Here is a 19,053-nt window from a genome sequence, read left to right as displayed (position 1 = left end):
CCCCAAAAATGCCTCGCCACGCCTGCGTCTTTCCATCTCCACCCCCGTCAACACCCAAAAACGCCCTGTTCTGTCAATCACATTTGACATGTCACTTCCTGTACGCTATTTTAGGAACGACAGAAAAAAGCTTGCAATCTGCCGTACGCACATGCGCAGTGTAACACCGACGCATGCGTGGTTAGTCAACATCGGAACGCAACGAGCGTACTGCTATTTGCGAGTGGCTCTGAATGAGGGCCTATGTTTCTTTATTAATAAATTCCTGGCCATTATTTGTCTGCTAATAGAAACCTAAAAAAAGTTCTGCCAGGTTTTCTTTCAATAAATGTATACAAAGGTGTAGCACAGCCACAAGACCAATATTGAAGGAATGTAAACATGTAAGAACCCTAACTTAACACTATGTTCAATAAATATATATATATATATATATATATATTAAAAATAAAACACATTAGATGCCCAAGAATTCAATACATATGTATATGATGCTACAGCTATTTAGTATTCAGATCCATAAATACCTGTAACTATCATGTTAGTATCAACATCATAAATAAAATATAGTTCTTTTCAAGAGTCTCATTAGTAAACCCATACACCTGTATATTTGCAAGTGTAATCAGTTCGGTGCCGGACTTGGGGTGGTGCACATAGTGGCCTTCATTCAGAGGCGCTCGCAAGAAGAGAGCGCTCGTTATGAATGAGGGCGGCCGCTTCTATTTTTAAGTGCGGCCTCCTGGTCGCTAGCTAAGCTGTGGGTTACCACCCACAGCTTTAGCGACCGACCAGGTTGATGGTGGTGATGGTCAAGACCATCGCGACCATCGGGGCTTGCGATGAGACCCTAAAGTTGGGTCTCGGCAACCGCAAGCCCCAGGGAGCTTCTGCTCTGATCGAACAGGAAGCTCCCCACTGACATCACTGCTGATGTCAGTGCGGCCGCCCACAAAACGGCAGGCATTCATTAAGGAACGCCTCCGTTTGTGAAACCACCCCCCCGCCTACAAAACGGGCCGAGCTGTCGATCAACATCAACAGCCAACCCTTCTGTAGTGAGCTCTGGAGCGAGAGAATTTATCTCTCGCTCCGGGGCTTGCGCACGCACAGGGCCTAAACATCGACCCGGTTGCGAGCGCTCAGTGCTTGCGTCCGGGTCTGAATGAGGGCCATTGTCTTCTTTATGCTGCGGCCGGTCATCAGATTCTGTTTGCAAAACTTTTTCCTGTAGCGTAAACAGTCCCTCATGTAAACAAGGCCTCCTAGTGTATTAGGTAAGTATCAGGCCTGATTACTGCTGATTTACATCCAGTGAGTACGTTACTGCCCAGCTCTGTGAGTCTCAGCTACTCTGGTCAATGCGCCTGTCTGTTCTCTGCTCATTATATTTATTTATGCTGCTGTCTCTTACTGCATGTAACACGTTCTCTCTGTGTCACACCGGCGCGCGCGCGCGCACACACACACACGCACCCTCCCCTCCTCCCTCACACCTCTCCTGCACCAACTGCCACTTACTTCCAACGGTCACTTCTCATAGCAACCGACACAGTACATGTGATGTCCTCCTGACATCTTAAGCAGCTGCAGAGGCTGCTGGGAACTGTAGGCAGTGGTTTGTCTGTGTAAGGAAGCAGCTAGATCCCATTCTGTGTAGATTGACCATGACGTCATCAGCCAGTGTCCAACGTCATTCCCTACCATCCAAGTGGGCTAAGAGGGGGAATATAACCATGTGGTGAGCGAAGCAAGCCCGCAAGGGGTTAACTTTCTTTTTTTGATGGACTGTTTGAGCAGGAAACTACACTTCCTCCCTCAGTGCACGTCACCTCCAGGTACAGAATCTGAAGTGGAAATAGTCTCTACCGTCTGTGTAATGACATGTGCAAAAACTTTAGCAAGATACTCCTTGTCATAAATAATCCCTTGCATAGCAGGATATAACAAATGTATATCACAATTTAATACTATGGGCCGTATTCAATTAGTGGCGAAAACTGATGTTTTTTTTCACCATAGGTGAAAATGGCCATTTTCCATAAAAAACGGTGATATTTTCGCCAAAAAACAAGCGAAAACACAAATGCGCACTTTAGCGTAAAAACGACCACACAATTTTGGGTGAAAAAAAAATGTAAAAAAAACCGTTGAAAATTATAGGAAGCAATTTTTTTTACAGGAAATTATTGTTCCATGTAAATTGGGGGTATGTTAAAATTGATGCGAGTATATTTTCGTGTCACACAAACGCAATTTTAAAAATGATAAAAAAACTGCCTGCTGCGACCGCGTGCGATGTTTAAAATACTTCACTCATTCATACCGTCCCCAGAAAATCAGACCCAATACATTAAAACCATTTTCAAAATTTTTTTTGTAACCTGAAATTTTTGCGGTCGTTTTTTCTCCAAAGTGCGCAATTTATGTAATTTTTGGGGTCATTTATCTTTAGGGACTGGTCTGGAATGGAGAAAACTTTTCTCAAGTTTCTTTTCACCAATTGCGTTTTCGCCTGTTTTTTGGCAAAAATATCACCTTTTTTTGAAGAAAAACAGCTTTTTTCATCTATGGCGAAAAAAAACGGCCATTATCGCCGCTAATTGAATACGGCCCTATATCTTTTTGTCTTCTGGTATGCTTGGTAAATAATGTATGTACAACATTAAGCAATTACAAATAGCTTAAAAAGTAGCTAGTAATGGCCCTCATTCAGAGCCACTCGCTAGCGGCAGTACGCTCGTTCCGAGCGATGTTCGCACATCTGCGCATGCGTACGGTTTTTAGTACACATGCGCGAACCAGTCAGTGCAGCTGAAAATCGTTGGTACGCAATATAGTGAGGGCCTGCTATTTTGAGTGACAGAATGAGGCGTATGTGGGTGGTAACAAGGGGAAGGTGCTTGAAAACAGGGAGTGGAGATCCGAACGCAGGCGTGCTTAAAGGTCAAAACGGGCGTTTTAAGGGAGTGCATAATTAATACAGCAGCGTCATTGACCACGTCATTTGTTTTTTTTTAACTCAGAACTGCTCGCAAAATAGCGGTTGAAAACACCAACCACAAGAATAGCGAGCAGTTCATACGCTGTACGATGTACTCGATTAATCTAATAAATAGCGGACATAACGTATGGTGCGTGCGGCCAGGGGGCGTTTTTATCAAATAAACGAGCGTATGTTTTGCTCGCTCGTTCAGACTTAGAGGTGTGAACAGACTGCAATTTGCGAACGGATCATTTGAATAGCCACCCCTTGTTTTTGAACGAACGACCGCAAATAGCGAACGGCTCTGAATCAGGCCCAATGTATGTTACAAATCAACACATACAAAATGTGATTTAATATTTTCAGTTTTTCCTCTTTGACTTTCTGTCATGTCAGCTTCAAAGTTTGTGTAGTAGATTTTGGAAATAGAAAGGTTGACAGCTCATTTCTGATATTGATATTTTTTGTATGGAAAATGTACAGTGAACATAATAGAATTACTTTATTGACATGTCTGAAAGAGTCTAACTATTTTAGAAATAACGTGCCGAAAAAACGTTTGACTTTTTTCATGTCACTCATTTTTTTTACTTTTCTATATCTATAGATTGGACATGAATAATACGTGCTTGATCAAACTACATTTTTATTCATACTGTTCATAATACACTTGATAATTGTGTCCTGGGGTACAGATTAAGGTGCAGGTTCACTTCAATGGTACCCTAATGGTATTTTTTTAAACACAGTGCCTGAGCAACAACACACTTATTTTCTATGATATATTTATTGGATTTTCCCATACAAAATATACCCAAAATATGTCAAAAATGTGTCTACCAATTAATACAAAAAAGTATTCATAACAATCACTATCAAATGACATTTAGAGTTCCTTGGACCAGTCAAATGTATTAATAAATCAATTAGAATCTGATTGGTTGCTATGGGCAATGACTCCACTTCTAAAAACCTGCACTTTAGTAAATATACCCTATAATCTGAAATAACCAATTTAACTGGCAGCATTTGGATAGCATAGGAAAGTTTGGAGAAAACAATGGTCTAAGAGGTGCATACACACGTAAAGATTTTCTGTCCAACCATCCAACTAGTTGATTGGTTGGAATGAAAATCTGGTAAGGTATGAAAGCAAATGACAATCAGCTATTTGCTCCCAAACGCCGGAAAATGGATAAAAACTGTTGTTTGAACAAATTGTTTAGATCAAACATTTAACAAACTTGTCTGAATGACCATTTTCATCTGTTTTCTAGCATTTAGGAGCAAATTGCTGATCATAAGTTACTCCCATACGTTACCAGATTTTCATTCCAACCAAGCAACTAGTTGGATGGTTGGACAGAAAATCTTTAGGTGTGTACCCAGCCAGGGCCAGCGCTAGACTTTGCTGCGCCCAGCGCTGTCCTGTGTTGCCACCCCTTCCCTCCTCTGCTCCCTCCCCCTGAGCTTACATATTCACTATAGCGCCGGGAGGGTGGGCATTTCTTGCACCCGCCAGATACAGTGGCGTTCCGGGCAACGGCCCGGCTTGCCCATGCCTAGAGCCGCTCCTGTACCCAGCTTTATTCCCCGCTGCCCTGCCCAATTAAGATAGTGGAAGAAGCATCCAATACCATTCCTCATCTGTGTACTAACACATTCTATTCCCTCAACCTGTGTAGTAACACCTTTCCCTCCCTCGCCCGTGTTGTAACACATTTGATATTCCCCTCCCTCACCTGTGTAGAAATACAATCCCTCCCTCACATTCCCATACGGTGGAGAAACAATTAGCCATGCTGCAGTATTATGGTGGTGGAAGCACGTCAAAGAGGGTAATACACGAGTGACTGACCATCCACCGGGGTTACAGATGTCAACGTTACCAAAGCTTTGTAGATATTGCAAAATGACAGAAGGTTAACTCTACGCGAACTTACGTCTTCACTTGGTATCTCATTCGAACGGGTTCAGCATATTGTGATAAAGGAACTGAAAATGCATTGCGTGTGTTTCAAGTGGGTACCCAGAAATCTCACAGAAGAACAGATGCGACGATGAGTTCAAACATGCAAGAACAACGTTCAAAAGTCAGAGAGGATACCAGATTTCATGACATCGATTGTGACGTGATGAATCGTGGATTCGTCATTATGATCTGGAATCCAAACAACAGTCCAGTGTAACATGCGAATTTGCGTCCGTCCAAAAATTCTGTGTGATTCCTTCAGCATGTCTGCTATTCTTTTATGCGTACGATATGATCCTATAGCACTGGGTTCCCAGTGGATAGACAATTAATGGTGACTACAATGCAAACGTCCTGCAAACCCATTTGTGTGGAGCCATGAGGAAGAAAAGACCTCATTTACCATAGTGGTATTTGCTCCAAGACAATGCCCGACCACATATTGATGCTGTTTCATTGGCAGCACTGACTGAAATTATTGGGACAGCACTGGAACACCCTCCATATAGCCCAGACTTAGCGCCCTGTGATTTCTGGGAATTCCCAACCCTGAAAAAAAAACAAGGCGGAAAGAAGTTCTGAACAGTGGTTGAAGTGAAAAATGCCACAGCTGCAACACTAAAAGTGATGTCACAAAACAGTCTACTGCACGTCTCTGAATCATTGTTGAAATGCTTAAAAAAATTTATTGACTGTGAAGGTTACTACTTTGAAAAAAAATGTTCAGATCCTGTGGAGTCATCAGATTCTGAATAAAAAAAAAAATCGAAAAATAGTCTCATTACTTTTCAATCACTCCTCGTATATTAGTACACTAAGGTGAAAAATAATTCCTATTGCAGCGAATACCTACCCTCCAACATGACCCCTTCCACCTGGTAGAAAATGCTCTATTCCTCGACTTCCCACTTAATTTATGATTGCAGCCACCTGTGTTGAACTTGGTAATTGATGAGACAAATGTTTCAACACAGGTATCTGCAATCAAAAATTACGTGGGAAGTCCAGGAGCAGAGCATTTTGTACTGGGTGGAATGGGCCATGTAATACCGCTTTTATACACAATCGATTGCAAAATGCTGATGTATGGGGGCCTTTACCTGGGTAGGATTGCTGGGTCACTCGACCCGGGACTCCAACCCTGTCCCCATTGACACCAAGGAGCTACCCGGGTTAACCCTGCAATAATCCAGGTTTTAGCTTTGGTGTAAAAGGGGTATTAGAGGGTCAGCGAATAGCAGCAATAAGAAATTGACATTTTCAGGTCTAATACTGATAGATAAATATGCCCTATAGACACTTCAAATAGGAATGCAATTCAAATGCACACTAGATTATAGACACAACCATTAAAAAGTTTATATGAATAGAAAACTAGGCTACAAAATCTTTCTTGGTCAATAATAATGATGCTACTTTACTTAGTAGCTGGGTCTCACTCTGTGTACCTTATATATACCAGCCTTGCTGATTAGCTCATAATCACAAGGCATTCCTGCAACCAAAGTGTACTTATTGTGGAAGAAAAGAAACAATTAGATTTTGTCAATAAACTCAGGGAACGGTCTACAGCTTTATACACATAAGCCACACCCTCAGGGGTGGAGGATAAAAACTACAGTAGTACAGTCTTTCTTCTCATTACAGACACCTGTGAATAGGAAACTATTGCAGCTGCAGACTGTAAACCAGCAACACAACCCCTCTCCCTTACCTGTGCTCCTCTGCAGTGTGCAGCGTTCAGCTGTGGAGGCTTATTTCAAGTGAGTGGTACAAAATCACGTGTTATTTTAGTGTGTGAAGTTTAGTTCTCTAAAGCAGGATATTTGTAAATTATTAGGGAAACACGGGATGTGGCTAACTCAGGAAATTGCATGTAATGAAATTATACAAGTTTAATGAAGAAATGATGTTGTGAAATTGTGTAATGGAATTATGCAAATGTTATGAAGAAATGCACAACTTATTAATGTTAAATGAAATGTTAATTCTGTCGTTGTTCCTCAGCCATCCAGTGCACACATCATAGCACATGCTTACATGTAGTGCCTTTCCTTGGTTGATATAGAAAAGTCTTGTCTTCACACATTCTTCTGATACTTAGGGTCACAAGTCACAGCTTGTAAAAACTCTGCCTACCTTCCATTCTGTTAATATTTGACTACTGTTACTAAAGGGGGAGCGGAGTATGTGGTGTAGTAGGTGTTGGGGACAGTTATGAAAATGTGTGGGGGGAGATTAGTGCTGCAATAATTGTTAAATATGCTTTCCCAGTATTATCAGAGCGCTATTATAAGCTATAACCCTTTTCATATATTTAGTGATGTGATAAAGAGCAATATTGCCAATGAAAACTCTTACATTTGTGATTTTGCCTGTTTTAGCTTTGAACATTTTCTCTATTATTTAATGGTTTGTTCATCATAATTGCTTGGACTAGAATATTGTTATCTAAGGTACTTTTTTTTTAATGTATTGCTATTTTCTAAATTGAACTTTGGAATATACTGGGGTAGATGTATTATAGCGGCACTTAACGTGCCGCTATAACGCTTCCCGCTTCGCCTCTTTACCGAGGCGAAGCAGGAAGCACTACCGATGAGATGTATGAACATCTCATCGGCCGGAGAGGGGGAGCGTTAACTCCCCCCTCCAGTGCTACCCGTTAGAGACAGCAGCGCATCAGCCTAGTGCTGATGCGCTGTGTCTCTGTCCCAGCCGGCTCCACTGAGCATGCGTGGGATCTCGCAAGTATCGCGAGATCCCCGCGTGGAGCCCTGGAGCCGGCAGCCGCCTCAGCAGGGACAGCGCTGTCCCTGCTGTGGGGATAGGCTAGCGCCAGGCTGTAGCTGTCGGAAACGACAGCTACAGCCGGCCGAACGGTCATGCGTTATGACTGTTCATACATGGCTCTGCCGCTCGGCGCTGCTATCTTGTAGATAGCAGCACCGATAATGACAGGGGCGCATAGCGCCTCTGTCATTTACCGCCCAGACCCTCGATCATACATCGGGGAGAAGCGGTATCAACGCACATAACGTGCGCTGATACCGTTTCTGGGCTTCATACATCTTCCCCAATGTATGTTATAGCTCAGAGGTTCCCACACTCCACAATTACAGTCCAGGATTTAAGGATATCCATAATTGAGCACAGGTGACTTAATTAGTACCTCAGTCAATTTGATTTAACCATCTGCACTCAAGCATGGATATTCTTAAAACCAGGACTGTCATGGTGGAGTAATTTTGCTTTCTCATTAAGTATGGGGCTGATGCAAAATTAAATGCAAGTCCAATATTGTTGGCGTATCTTGCATGTTTTTGCATCTGCATGCTCCAGAACCAGCAGACGCAACCATTGATAATGCAGAAGGGGTGTACCGGGGTGTTCGCATGTTGGGTAACAAAGGCATATCAATGGAGTTGTGGGTTATACAGAGTTGTGCATAGTGTAAATGTGTCTGTTTTCATACTGATCTTTGGCACCAGAGAGAGCGGGTGAGAGTGCGCACTAATAATGATGACAGCTATGGAACCAAGTGTATGACAGGAGGTGAATATCCATACATTGGATACTATATAACTATCCAATGAAACCTGTAACTGTTTCCTTCTGCAATAAATCATCGCTGACCAACGGTGTAAAGATGTACAAGTGCATAAATACTGTGTTTGTGTCATATACACATTGCTTTCTTCACACTCATATATATTTGCATAAAAATGCTTTACATGTATACAGCACACCACGTTACCTTCTGTTTGTGTCTCCTCAGGTAGAAATGGAACATAGATTAATGCTGTGCATTTGTGTTGCTGGATGTTTGGTGGCTGTCTCTGGCTATCCAAGTGGACAAATAAGTCCGTCATGTGACTCCATGCTTCCGACACATGGGAGCAATAGCCCCCAATCGTCTGCAGCCCCTTATAGCATCACAGTGTCTAACACTACGTTTGCTGCTGGTGACGTAATAACAGGTAAGACTGAAGGAATAAAGCTTCTATTAAATATATAAAACAGGAGGTAGTTCCATACTGAGTCCATGGTATCCGATAATGGCATTTCTTGGATATCTTATTGTTGCTCTTAAGCTGGGTACACACTTGTACAATTATACTTTCAATGCGCTTTTACATTCGATTACACTTGCATTCGGAAGTTCCGTTCATAGTGGCGAATTTATGCGTACAATCCTTTACAATCTAACTTGCGATCCAGGTAATTCATGTGTCTAAAATATCTGCTGAAAAGACACAAAGGCTGTGATGCTGCCGGAGGCATTTGGGCAGAACGGTCAGTAGTGTGTATACACTTCAGCTTTAGGCCAATATTGTACCATGGAATCGGATGAATATTAAACTGCACATAAAACCTGATCTTTTGATGCGACCAGTTTTCTCCCGAGTAAACATGATGGAAGGTGCATATACATTCTGAAGATATCACATGAACGAGTCTGGAACCAAAAGAACGGCCCAACTATCTGAACCCTGCTTAATGCCATATTTATTCACATTTTTTTAGTATCCTTAATAGAATAAATACACTGATTCTTACTGATTCACATCACATTTGCTGACGAAATAATACCCTTTGCAGAATCAGGCAGTCTCCATACATGTAACGTATATAAGTCGTCACAAGATTCCACATGTTTATAGACTTCAGGCGGGATGTTGGTGCTCAGAATACCGCCAGCATATCGATGGTTAGGGTTAGGGGATAGAGTTAGGCTACATGAAAGGTTGGTTAGGGGAAGGGGACTTGCCTGTAGGTGTCAGAATTATGACTGTTTTGATTCCACTGTCTGTATTCTGACAGCCGGCATCCCAACTGCCGGGACCCCCAACCCAGCCCCGCATTCATTCTTTCTGGATTGCGCTAAAGCAGTGTTTCTCAAACTTGGTCCTCATGGAACCCTAATAATGTGTGCAAGTTATCCTCAGGAATAATTAATACCACCTGTAGATGTATTGTATAAATGGTATAGAGAAACTTGCGCTTCAACACAATGGTGCGACACCCAATACGTCGAGTTGGTCTCACATACCTCAAATTGTCATATGTATAAAAAAGTACTTGCGATTGTGCGCACCCTCTGGAGTGTAATGAAAAAATTGTATATTCTCTATATTTTTTTCCTTTTAATAGTCCGCTTCTGGTTGAGTAATCTGGTCAGGGTAATTATCTGCCTTTATTCACTTAAAGGATGTAATCAGTAATTTTAAATAAAGCACTTTCCTCCGTATGGATATGTAAACCAGGAGAAAATATAAATCATGTATAGTGAAGTATTGTTTATTCACAACATCCATTAAAATTATATCCTTAATATGCCACCAAATAACAGCGTACCAGATTGAGGGGGTGCAGATACCTCACACCCAAACTCGCATGTATGAAGTTTTTCCAACCACTTATATCCAGGAGGTGGTTGGAAAAATTTCATACATGCAAGTTTGGGTGTGAGATATTTGCACCCCCGCAATCTGGTACGCTGCTTTTTCTGTTATTTGGTAGCATATTAAGGATTTGATTTTAATGGATGTTGCGAATAAATAAACAATACTTTACTATACACAATATATTTTCTCCTTGTTTACATATCCATATGGAGGAAAGTGCGTTATATAAAATTACTGATTACATCCTTTAAGTGGAGAATTACCCTGACCAAATTACTCAACCAGAAGCAGACTATTAAAAGGAAAAAACTATAGACTATACAATTTTTTATCATTTTTATTTAGACCCCGGAGAGTGCGCACAATGGCAAGTACTTTTTTATACATATGTAGATCTATTGTGTTAGTGAATCACCACACTTGTGCTCCTGCTAGAAGATCTGGAAAACATGCACTGTTTGAAAAACACTGCACTATAGTAAAATGTCTTAAAATTGCCTCTGACTATCAAAAGCCCAGAATAATGTTCATTTGTGCACACTGCATTTGCAACATGGATGTGTGTACAGTACTGTATTGCTTGTCTGATTTAAAGTTTCCATTATTTTCCTTACACATTCCTCCGCCCTTCCTACAACACACATGATTATTGCGAAACAGAATAGTTTTCTGTACTTGTCATTGAGTAATTAGCTTTCTATGTATACAAATACACCACTAATTGTGGAACATAATTATCTACTCTCCTGTAATGTTCAGAAAACTCCCAAATTTCGGGAAGTCCCCACTGACTTCCGGAAGAGTCACACTCCCACAACTACTTTGTAGTGAAATGGGCTGGACGACAGCGTGGTGATTTCATTCTTGGTAAATCTCATTGTCATTGTAGCCCGCCTCATGCAATGCTGCAAATCGCTTCATCAGATCCCCCCTCGGACTACCCACTTGTCATTACCTACTTGGAGTAAGGCTGAGTACACACGTAAAGATATTCTGTCCAACCATCCAACTAGTTGATTGGTTGGAATGAAAATCTGGTAACGTATGGGAGTAACTGATGATCAGCAATTTGCTCCTAAACACCAGAAAATGGATAAAAACTGTTGTTTGAACAAATTGTTTAGATCAAACATTTAGCAAACTTGACCATTTTCACCTGTTTTCTGGCATTTAGGAGCAAATTGCTGATCATCAGTTACTCCCATACGTTACCAGATTTTCATTCCAACCAATCAACTAGTTGGATGGTTGGACAGAATATCTTTACGTGTGTACCCGGCTTTAGACAATTCATTGCGATTTATGTATTTTTTAAAAAGAATACAAGTGTAAAATGGTAAAAATTTGCAATATATGAAAGGGAGCCCATGCTTGCACATTCCCAAATAACGCTTACACAATCTCTTCACTCAGAAAACATAAAAGTGAAATCTGTCATACATTAATTAGATTGCAATTCAATTAGTCATGCAGGGGGCGACTTGCCCATGAAACGGCACAGAAATGCCAGCAACAGAGCTGAACCCCCCCCATCGGGCCCGTTCTCACTCTTTGGGGCTGTAAACAAAAATATGCAAGTTATGTATTCCCGTAAGACATAGGAAAGCAGCCTCAAGTATAGTTGAATCAATCCTCAAGATTAATGCACATGTACAAAGATTTTCATATTTATCTTAGCATAACATGTACAGTACGCTGCAGTGAAGAATTGTAGAACTATAGCATACACACCATTTAAATTGCATTAAGAAAATTCTTATCCAATTTTAATTCTATACAATTTGATTGCAGAAAATTAATTGACTCGCCCATGCTGACATTTTTTTTTTCTTTACAATTCAATTAACTTTTATGAATATATTATACATTTGTTTGTACCTTTTTCAACAACATAGAGGCCAATTAAATATTTAATTGATTTAGAGGATTCTGTTCCTTGCTACCCAGCGTCTAATCCCAGATAAACTGAACATTTGTGCAGAGAGATTACAGTCTGAAAACACCTTGTTAGAAGGAGACAGCTGGTTTCAGGTTTACTGTACGTGGCTGATTTATAATGAGACCTTCACCCAGGGGGAATCAGTAGAGATCTACATTTCCTACTGTTATTGTTGCAGCAGAAAAGGTTATTGTTAGAGATGTAGAAGGTAAATAGAGGCTGTAATGGTAAAAAACTGCAGAACATGGCATGCGGCTCCAGCAAACCATTTTTCAACTGACGTGATAAGATGCAGAGCACATAGCCATAGTACTGCAGTTCCAATTTCAAAGCAGGGATATTAGTATCACTTTCTCATCAGAAGATTTTCACAGGAGACAATGCATTGGGTGAGCCGGGGGTTTCACTCAGGAGCATAAGCAATCAAACTGGTTCCTCAGGCCTCATCAGTAGTGCAGGCTTCAATGACTTCCTCACAAATATGGTGATTCCATCAGCGACTGATATTCATCTATCTCTACATAAATATAAATGTAGCAAGTGGCCTGCAAACCGTGTATGGTCACTGGTAAATTGATGGCTTTCCCACTGTAACATAGTGGAACATGTGTTTACATTTGTCCATGTTTCTAATGCAGGCACTGAGGGGCATATTTCCTAAAGTGCGGGTTTATGGAAGTAGAGATATTGTCCGTATCAACCAATCAGATTCTAGCTATTCTCTTCTGGAAAGGTGCTAGATAACTGGTAAGTGTAACACCTCCCACCTCTGTAAACCCACACTTTAGTAAATATACCCCTAATAATTGTTTTACAGAAGACAAAATCAGAATATCCAATACTGCATTGCCTCTAAACCTACTGTATATTAATGACAATCCGAACTTTAATAAATTTCATGTCTGCCCACTAATTGTTCTATTCATTTCTACTTTAGTGACCATACAGTCCACATCTGGCAGTAGTTTTAAAGGATTCCTGCTTGAGGCTCGATCGGTGGGCGGTAATAGGATTACTGGAAGTTTTTCCAAAACCGATGCAAACACTCAACTACTAACATGCAGTACGGGAGCAGTAAGTTAATCATTTACTGTATCATACACCAGCATCTATTTTACCTGAATGTGGCAGCATGTAATCAAATTTGTTTTCTTATTCAACAAAGTATTAATGAGCTACCTTTTACAGTGGTAAATTAATGCACATGGTGAAGATGTAGTTAAAAGATGGGGTTGGAATGATTGTGCACCCTAATTTTGGGATTACATGTGCAAGAAGGAACACATAAGATTATCAACATTATTGGCACCACCTTATTCATTGCGACCACCATTTATCCTATATGTTACCATGGCAACCTAGATAATAAAATAAAATTTGAGGAAATACTGATTAGAAACAGCCCAGATAAAATTATTTTTGAAAATGTGAAAAAAATCATATGATACTATAAATCTGTAACTTTGTGTCCTTTAATCCACGTGATTTGCCATGTTTATGGCTGGCTGCCACGAAAGAAGCATCCGTGGTATACATGCAAGTAGTGTAACACCACATGTAATGCATGACTACACATTATAAAGCTGTAAAATAATGAAGTCCAAGGTTACTAATTTATTATGCATTTGGCGCCATCAAATGTCTGTAGCACTGTAGGGATAAAACCATACATTAAATATGAATTGTAATGTGTTCCATTCTTACCCCTCATATCCCTGCATACCCTTTGACTTACTAATACATTGTAGGAAGGGGATGCAGTCAGGAAGCCGGCTTCCCGACTGTTGCGGATACCAAGCTCTCTAGTAAAAAGATCGACAGGAATAATGCCCTGTAATACCCTCGATAACTGTAGTAATACAGGTTGAGTCTCCCATATCCAAAATGCTTGGGACCAGGGGTATTTTGGATAATGGAATATTCCGTATTTTGGAATATTTGCATAAAATAATGAGATATATTGGGAATGGGACCCCAATATACACACAGAATGCATATATGTGCTATATACACTTTATACACACAGCCTGCAGGTAATTCTATACAATATTTTCAATAATTTTGTGGCTCAAGCAAAGTTTGTGTACAGAAATGAAATTCATTTATGTTTCATATACACCTTATACACAAAGCCTGAAGGTAATTTTGTACAATATTTTTAATAATTTGTGCCTTAGACAAAGTTTGTGTACATTGAACCATCAAAAATCAAAGGTTTCATTATCTCAGTCCTGCCAAAATAATTCCGTATTTTGGAATATTCCGTATTTCTGAACATTTGGATATGGGAGACTCAACCTGTACCCAGTATTAATCACAGAAATATATTAATGCTAGCAAGAAGCAATTACCTCCTTTGTCTGCTTATACCTTTTTTTTTCTTTGCAAAATCATCCTTTTATGCATGTATTATTATACATTAGCACATGCTGCTTTTAAAAATGGGTGTATAGAGTAAATCTCTACCCTTATAACAGTATTATGCACTGTAGTGCCCCGAGTTCCATCTGGTTACTGTGCTACACAGGCTCTTTGCCCCCTTACCGCTATGCCTTGGAGTTTATTTAGTGAAAGTGATAACCTAGCTACTGGTAACCTATGCTCACAGTCATCATGAGCCATTTTTTTCCATTTCCTCTATGGAGTAAATCAGCAAAGTGTTGTCCATTTACAAACACATCAGACCCATTTTTCCTCTTTTGTACAGGTCAGACTGACTATTCAAAGACTCCATACTCCACATATTACATATTGGACTAGCCAACTTGCAAGTGTAAAAAGCGCTTTATAAGTCTAGCCAATATAGGCACACAACAAAGTAAATATTAGGCTGTTTGAACATAGATGGAAAACACATGTGTGAAGAGGAGTGGCAATCAGGGCAGACGTATAATAAGTATAGAAGGCTAGTTTGCCAATCTAATAAGTTTTCTAAAGGTGCCCATCCACTAGATGATTAAGTTGAGCGATTGAACTATAACGATATCGTTATGATTCATAAATCGTTTGCAAAAATGTCTAAAATGACCAGCGTTGCGCGCTCCCACTGGTCGTTTAGACATCTATCATCGTGCAAATATGCTGGACCACCTAACGATAACGTCAGGTTGAGCATGGTAGGGGATGATTCATGTGCCTACATGGAATGACTGCTCGTTCAGTGAAGGCACATCAGACTTTGAAACGACTGCACGATTACATTGTCATAATCGTGCAGTCGTTTTGAGGTCTGCTAGTGGATGGGCAGCATTAGAGAGGAGTTTTCAAACAGTTCTTTGATATATGGTGGATAGAAGAAGAATTTGTCGTGCAAGGGTGGGCATTCCACAGAGTGGATGCAGCTTGACAAAAAGTCCTGTAACTGGGAATAGTGAACACGAATAAGGAATGCAGATATTGTGGATCTTGTACAGAAGAGAGGGTTGACTTGGGAAATTGTTTAAAACAAGATACGTATGTTGGTGCAGTTTTGCTCATGGTTTTGTGTGTAGATAAAAGTAATTTGTGTGGAGTTCCATTAAAATACTGTACATGCAACCAATTTATGGAACGACAGCAGTAGAATAGTTTTTTACAAGGGCATTTAGTCTAACCACTGCATTCAAAACCGTGTAGGGTGAACGTATGGTATGAGTAAACCCAGTAAGGAGGAAATTGCAATAGTCATTGTGGGCAATAATGACTGCATGACTTGCATTTTTTGCAGGTGTGTGTGTGTGTGTGTGTGTGTGTGTGTGTGTGTGTGTGTGTGTGTGTGTGTGTGACAAGTGTGTATTTAAAAAGGCTGAGATGTATGTAACAGAATTTGAACAAGAAGAGGTGCTTTTCTAAATAAAAAATGACACCTAAGTAGAAGTCTTCATGGGTCTAATATTATGTCAACAGTAAGAGATGTTGGGTAGCTTCTCTTGGCTCCTGGGAATTAATTACTCTGTTTTTGGAAGATTTGCGTTTGAGGTGGTGAAAAGGCATCCATGATGAAATGCCATAAAGATTTACAGTAACTTGGGAAACACAGATGGTGAGAGATACAGGGAGAGAATATGGATTTCAGGATTTTCCTTAAAGAGATTATGCTAAAATCCTAAGGTCTTCCAAAATAAATTGTATAGATGGAGAAGAGCAGAGAAACTAGGACTGAGAATCATACTACAGCTGATAGAGGAAGTAAATCTATGAAAATGAGCACTGAAAGAGTGATTTAATATATTGGATGAGAGCCATAGGGCCCCTGTCCTAAGTACTGGGAATGTAGTGTTGATATGACTTGTGAGTGGTCAGGGGAGGATTGGGACAGAAAACCAGCCCGGGAAATTTATGAAAGCAGCCCTAATGGGGGCGGAGGCTGTTGAGGGGGTGAGGTCTGTCAATGGGGGTGGGATCCCTTCTTATAGGGCCTGATTCTGAGTTGGACACAGTTGCAGCCGTCTTTGCGTCTTCTGCTGCTGTCTGTGACTTTAGGCTAATGAGCTTACAATGCCCTTCCCTGTACAGCCCTGCGTCCGAATATGCAAGGACTGAGACCCCCACTGTTCATGGCTAAAGACGCTGCAATCATGCTTTGTGCGTCTTTAGACGTCACAATCGGTTGCACCATTGGAACTATGGAGTATGGCCTCCAATGTTGGCAATTCAGCATCTCTATAGCCAGCCATGAACACCCAACCCATTTCTAATACACTTCTTGGTGCATGCGACTGAATCCGCACTGCAACTCAGATGCATGCGCAGATGAAAAACAATGCACAAGAATAAAATAAAAACACATTGGTCCTCACAGGAAAAAACACACACTTTGGCCCCTACAGAAAAAAAAAACACATTGAACCCCGACAGGGAAAAAAAAAACATTTGCCCCCACAGGACACAATAAAACACACTGGCTCCTACAGGAAAAAAATAAAGACACATTAACCTCAACAAAAAATAAAATAAAACCCACACTGGCCCCCACGTAAAAAATTAAAATAAATTGATCCCCACAGGAAAAAAAAAATACACATATTGACACCCGAAACAACAACAACAAAAAAATACATTCACCTCCACAAGGAAAAAATAAAACACACACTCCCCCCCCCCCCAAACAAAAAAAACACATTGGCCCGCACAGAAAAAAAATTAAATACATTGGTCCCCACTGGAAAAATAAACACAATGGGCTCGATTCAACTGAACGCGAATTAAATAGTGCCGGGAAGGAGCTCCCGGAGCTATTCAATTCAGCACTTTGTTAAGTCAGAGAATGCCGGTTCTCCTGTCCCTCGCGCCATAATCAGGGTGTTTAGTCGTGAGAACGGGCATTCTCCGACTAATCTTCCTGGCGCGATGCTGTTTCCGCCACGCTAAGGGCAGAAAACAGCATTGCGCCTGGACTTTTGTCGGATTTCTGCTCGCATCCCATGAGGGATGAGAGAAGAAATCCTTAGTCAGGCTTAGCAGCGTGAGTAATTGAATAGCTCCGGGAGCTCATTCCCGGCGCTATTCACTTCGCGTTTAATAGAATTGAGCCCATTGACTCCTACAGAAATTAATAAAACACAATGGCCTCCACAGGAAAAAAAAACACATTGACCTCCGACAGGTAAAAAAAAAGAAAAAAACATACTGGTCCCCCACAGGAAAAAAAAACACATTGGCCCCTGGAGGAAAAACAATAAAAATACATTGACCTCCGCAACAAAAGCAGTGTACGTCCCTGCAGGGGGCAGGATGGGAGTAGTAGTTAGAAGTGGGGGCAGGATGGGAGTAGTAGTCGGTAGTGGGGGAAGGATGGGAGTAGTAGTATTGGGAAGCAGGGGGTTGGATGGAAGAAGTAGTAGCGCAGATCAGGGGGCAGGATTGGAGTTGTAGTAGTGCGAATCAGGGGGCAGGATGGGAGTATTAGTAATGGCCGAGCAGGGGCAGGCTTGGAGTAGTAGTAATGTGGGACAGGCTTGGAGTAGTAGTAGTTTTTCAGAGCAAGGGGCAGGATTGGAGTAATAGTGGCAGGGGCAGGATGGGAGCAGTAGTGTGGCACAGGGTAGCTGTAGTGGTGGGAATAAGGGGGCAGGATGGAAGTGGAAGAAGTTAAAGAGGAATTACCTCTACTGTCAACTCAGCTCATGGGTCCCGGCTGCTGCCCCTCTCTCAGCACTGACAGCCAGAGGAAGTATGTTTAGAAAGCCCCTGCCACCTTGTCCCGCTCGCGCGGCTCCTACTCTGTCCCAGGCACAGCTACAGTGCACACACAACCCCACCTCCCTGCATGGTCCACGTCATCTCCCGCAGCCCCATAAGGAATGGCCCAACCCGGCTCCGACCATGCCATAGACGGGAGCTGACGGCCGGCGGCGGAGGCTGATAGAGGGGGGACACTGCAGACTGATGGTGGAGCCGGGAGCTTCCGGTTTGCGTAACTTGTGAACCATAGCGGAACGCAAATACCAGACGCGCGGTTGCTGGCAGGCAGTGTCTGCCCAGCCCGGCCGGCAGTGTCGGCCAGCCCAACAAAGGGGTTAATGTGGCCGGCCCAACGGGAACTTTCCCTCTTTCCCGGCGGCCCAATCCGCCCCTGTGAGTGGTCAACAGTGTCAAATGCAGCAGAGAGTTCCAGGAGAATTCGAACGGGATCGGTATGAATGACCGCCGGACCTATGTCAAATCCCGACGCCGGAAGACCGTCAGCAGTGAAGATCCCAACAGGTAAGTAAGGTAAGTATAACTATCCCCCCCCCAACCCTAACCCTCCCTTAGGGGTGCCTAACCC

At 41.7% G+C, this 19,053-nt stretch overlaps 1 protein-coding gene across 1 annotated transcript in view; it reads left to right on the top strand.

The window, feature by feature from the left end:
• The first annotated feature begins 6,616 nt into the window (after window positions 1-6,616).
• LOC148540742 (ferric reductase 1-like) overlaps window positions 6,617-19,053 on the top strand; it is a 66,792-nt gene continuing 54,355 nt past the window's right edge. Inside the window, exons 1-3 of the mRNA XM_088481986.1 lie at window positions 6,617-6,721; window positions 8,737-8,938; window positions 13,243-13,379. Of these exons, the coding sequence (XP_088338112.1) occupies window positions 8,743-8,938; window positions 13,243-13,379 (333 nt within the window). The 5' untranslated portion in view covers window positions 6,617-6,721; window positions 8,737-8,742. The remainder of the gene's footprint in view (window positions 6,722-8,736; window positions 8,939-13,242; window positions 13,380-19,053) is intronic.

This window comes from Taudactylus pleione, unplaced genomic scaffold (genome assembly GCF_031769625.1).
Source record: "Taudactylus pleione unplaced genomic scaffold, aTauple2 ptg000017l, whole genome shotgun sequence".
Lineage (NCBI taxonomy): Eukaryota > Metazoa > Chordata > Amphibia > Anura > Myobatrachidae > Taudactylus > Taudactylus pleione.
This window is presented reverse-complemented; position numbering and strand designations above follow the sequence as displayed.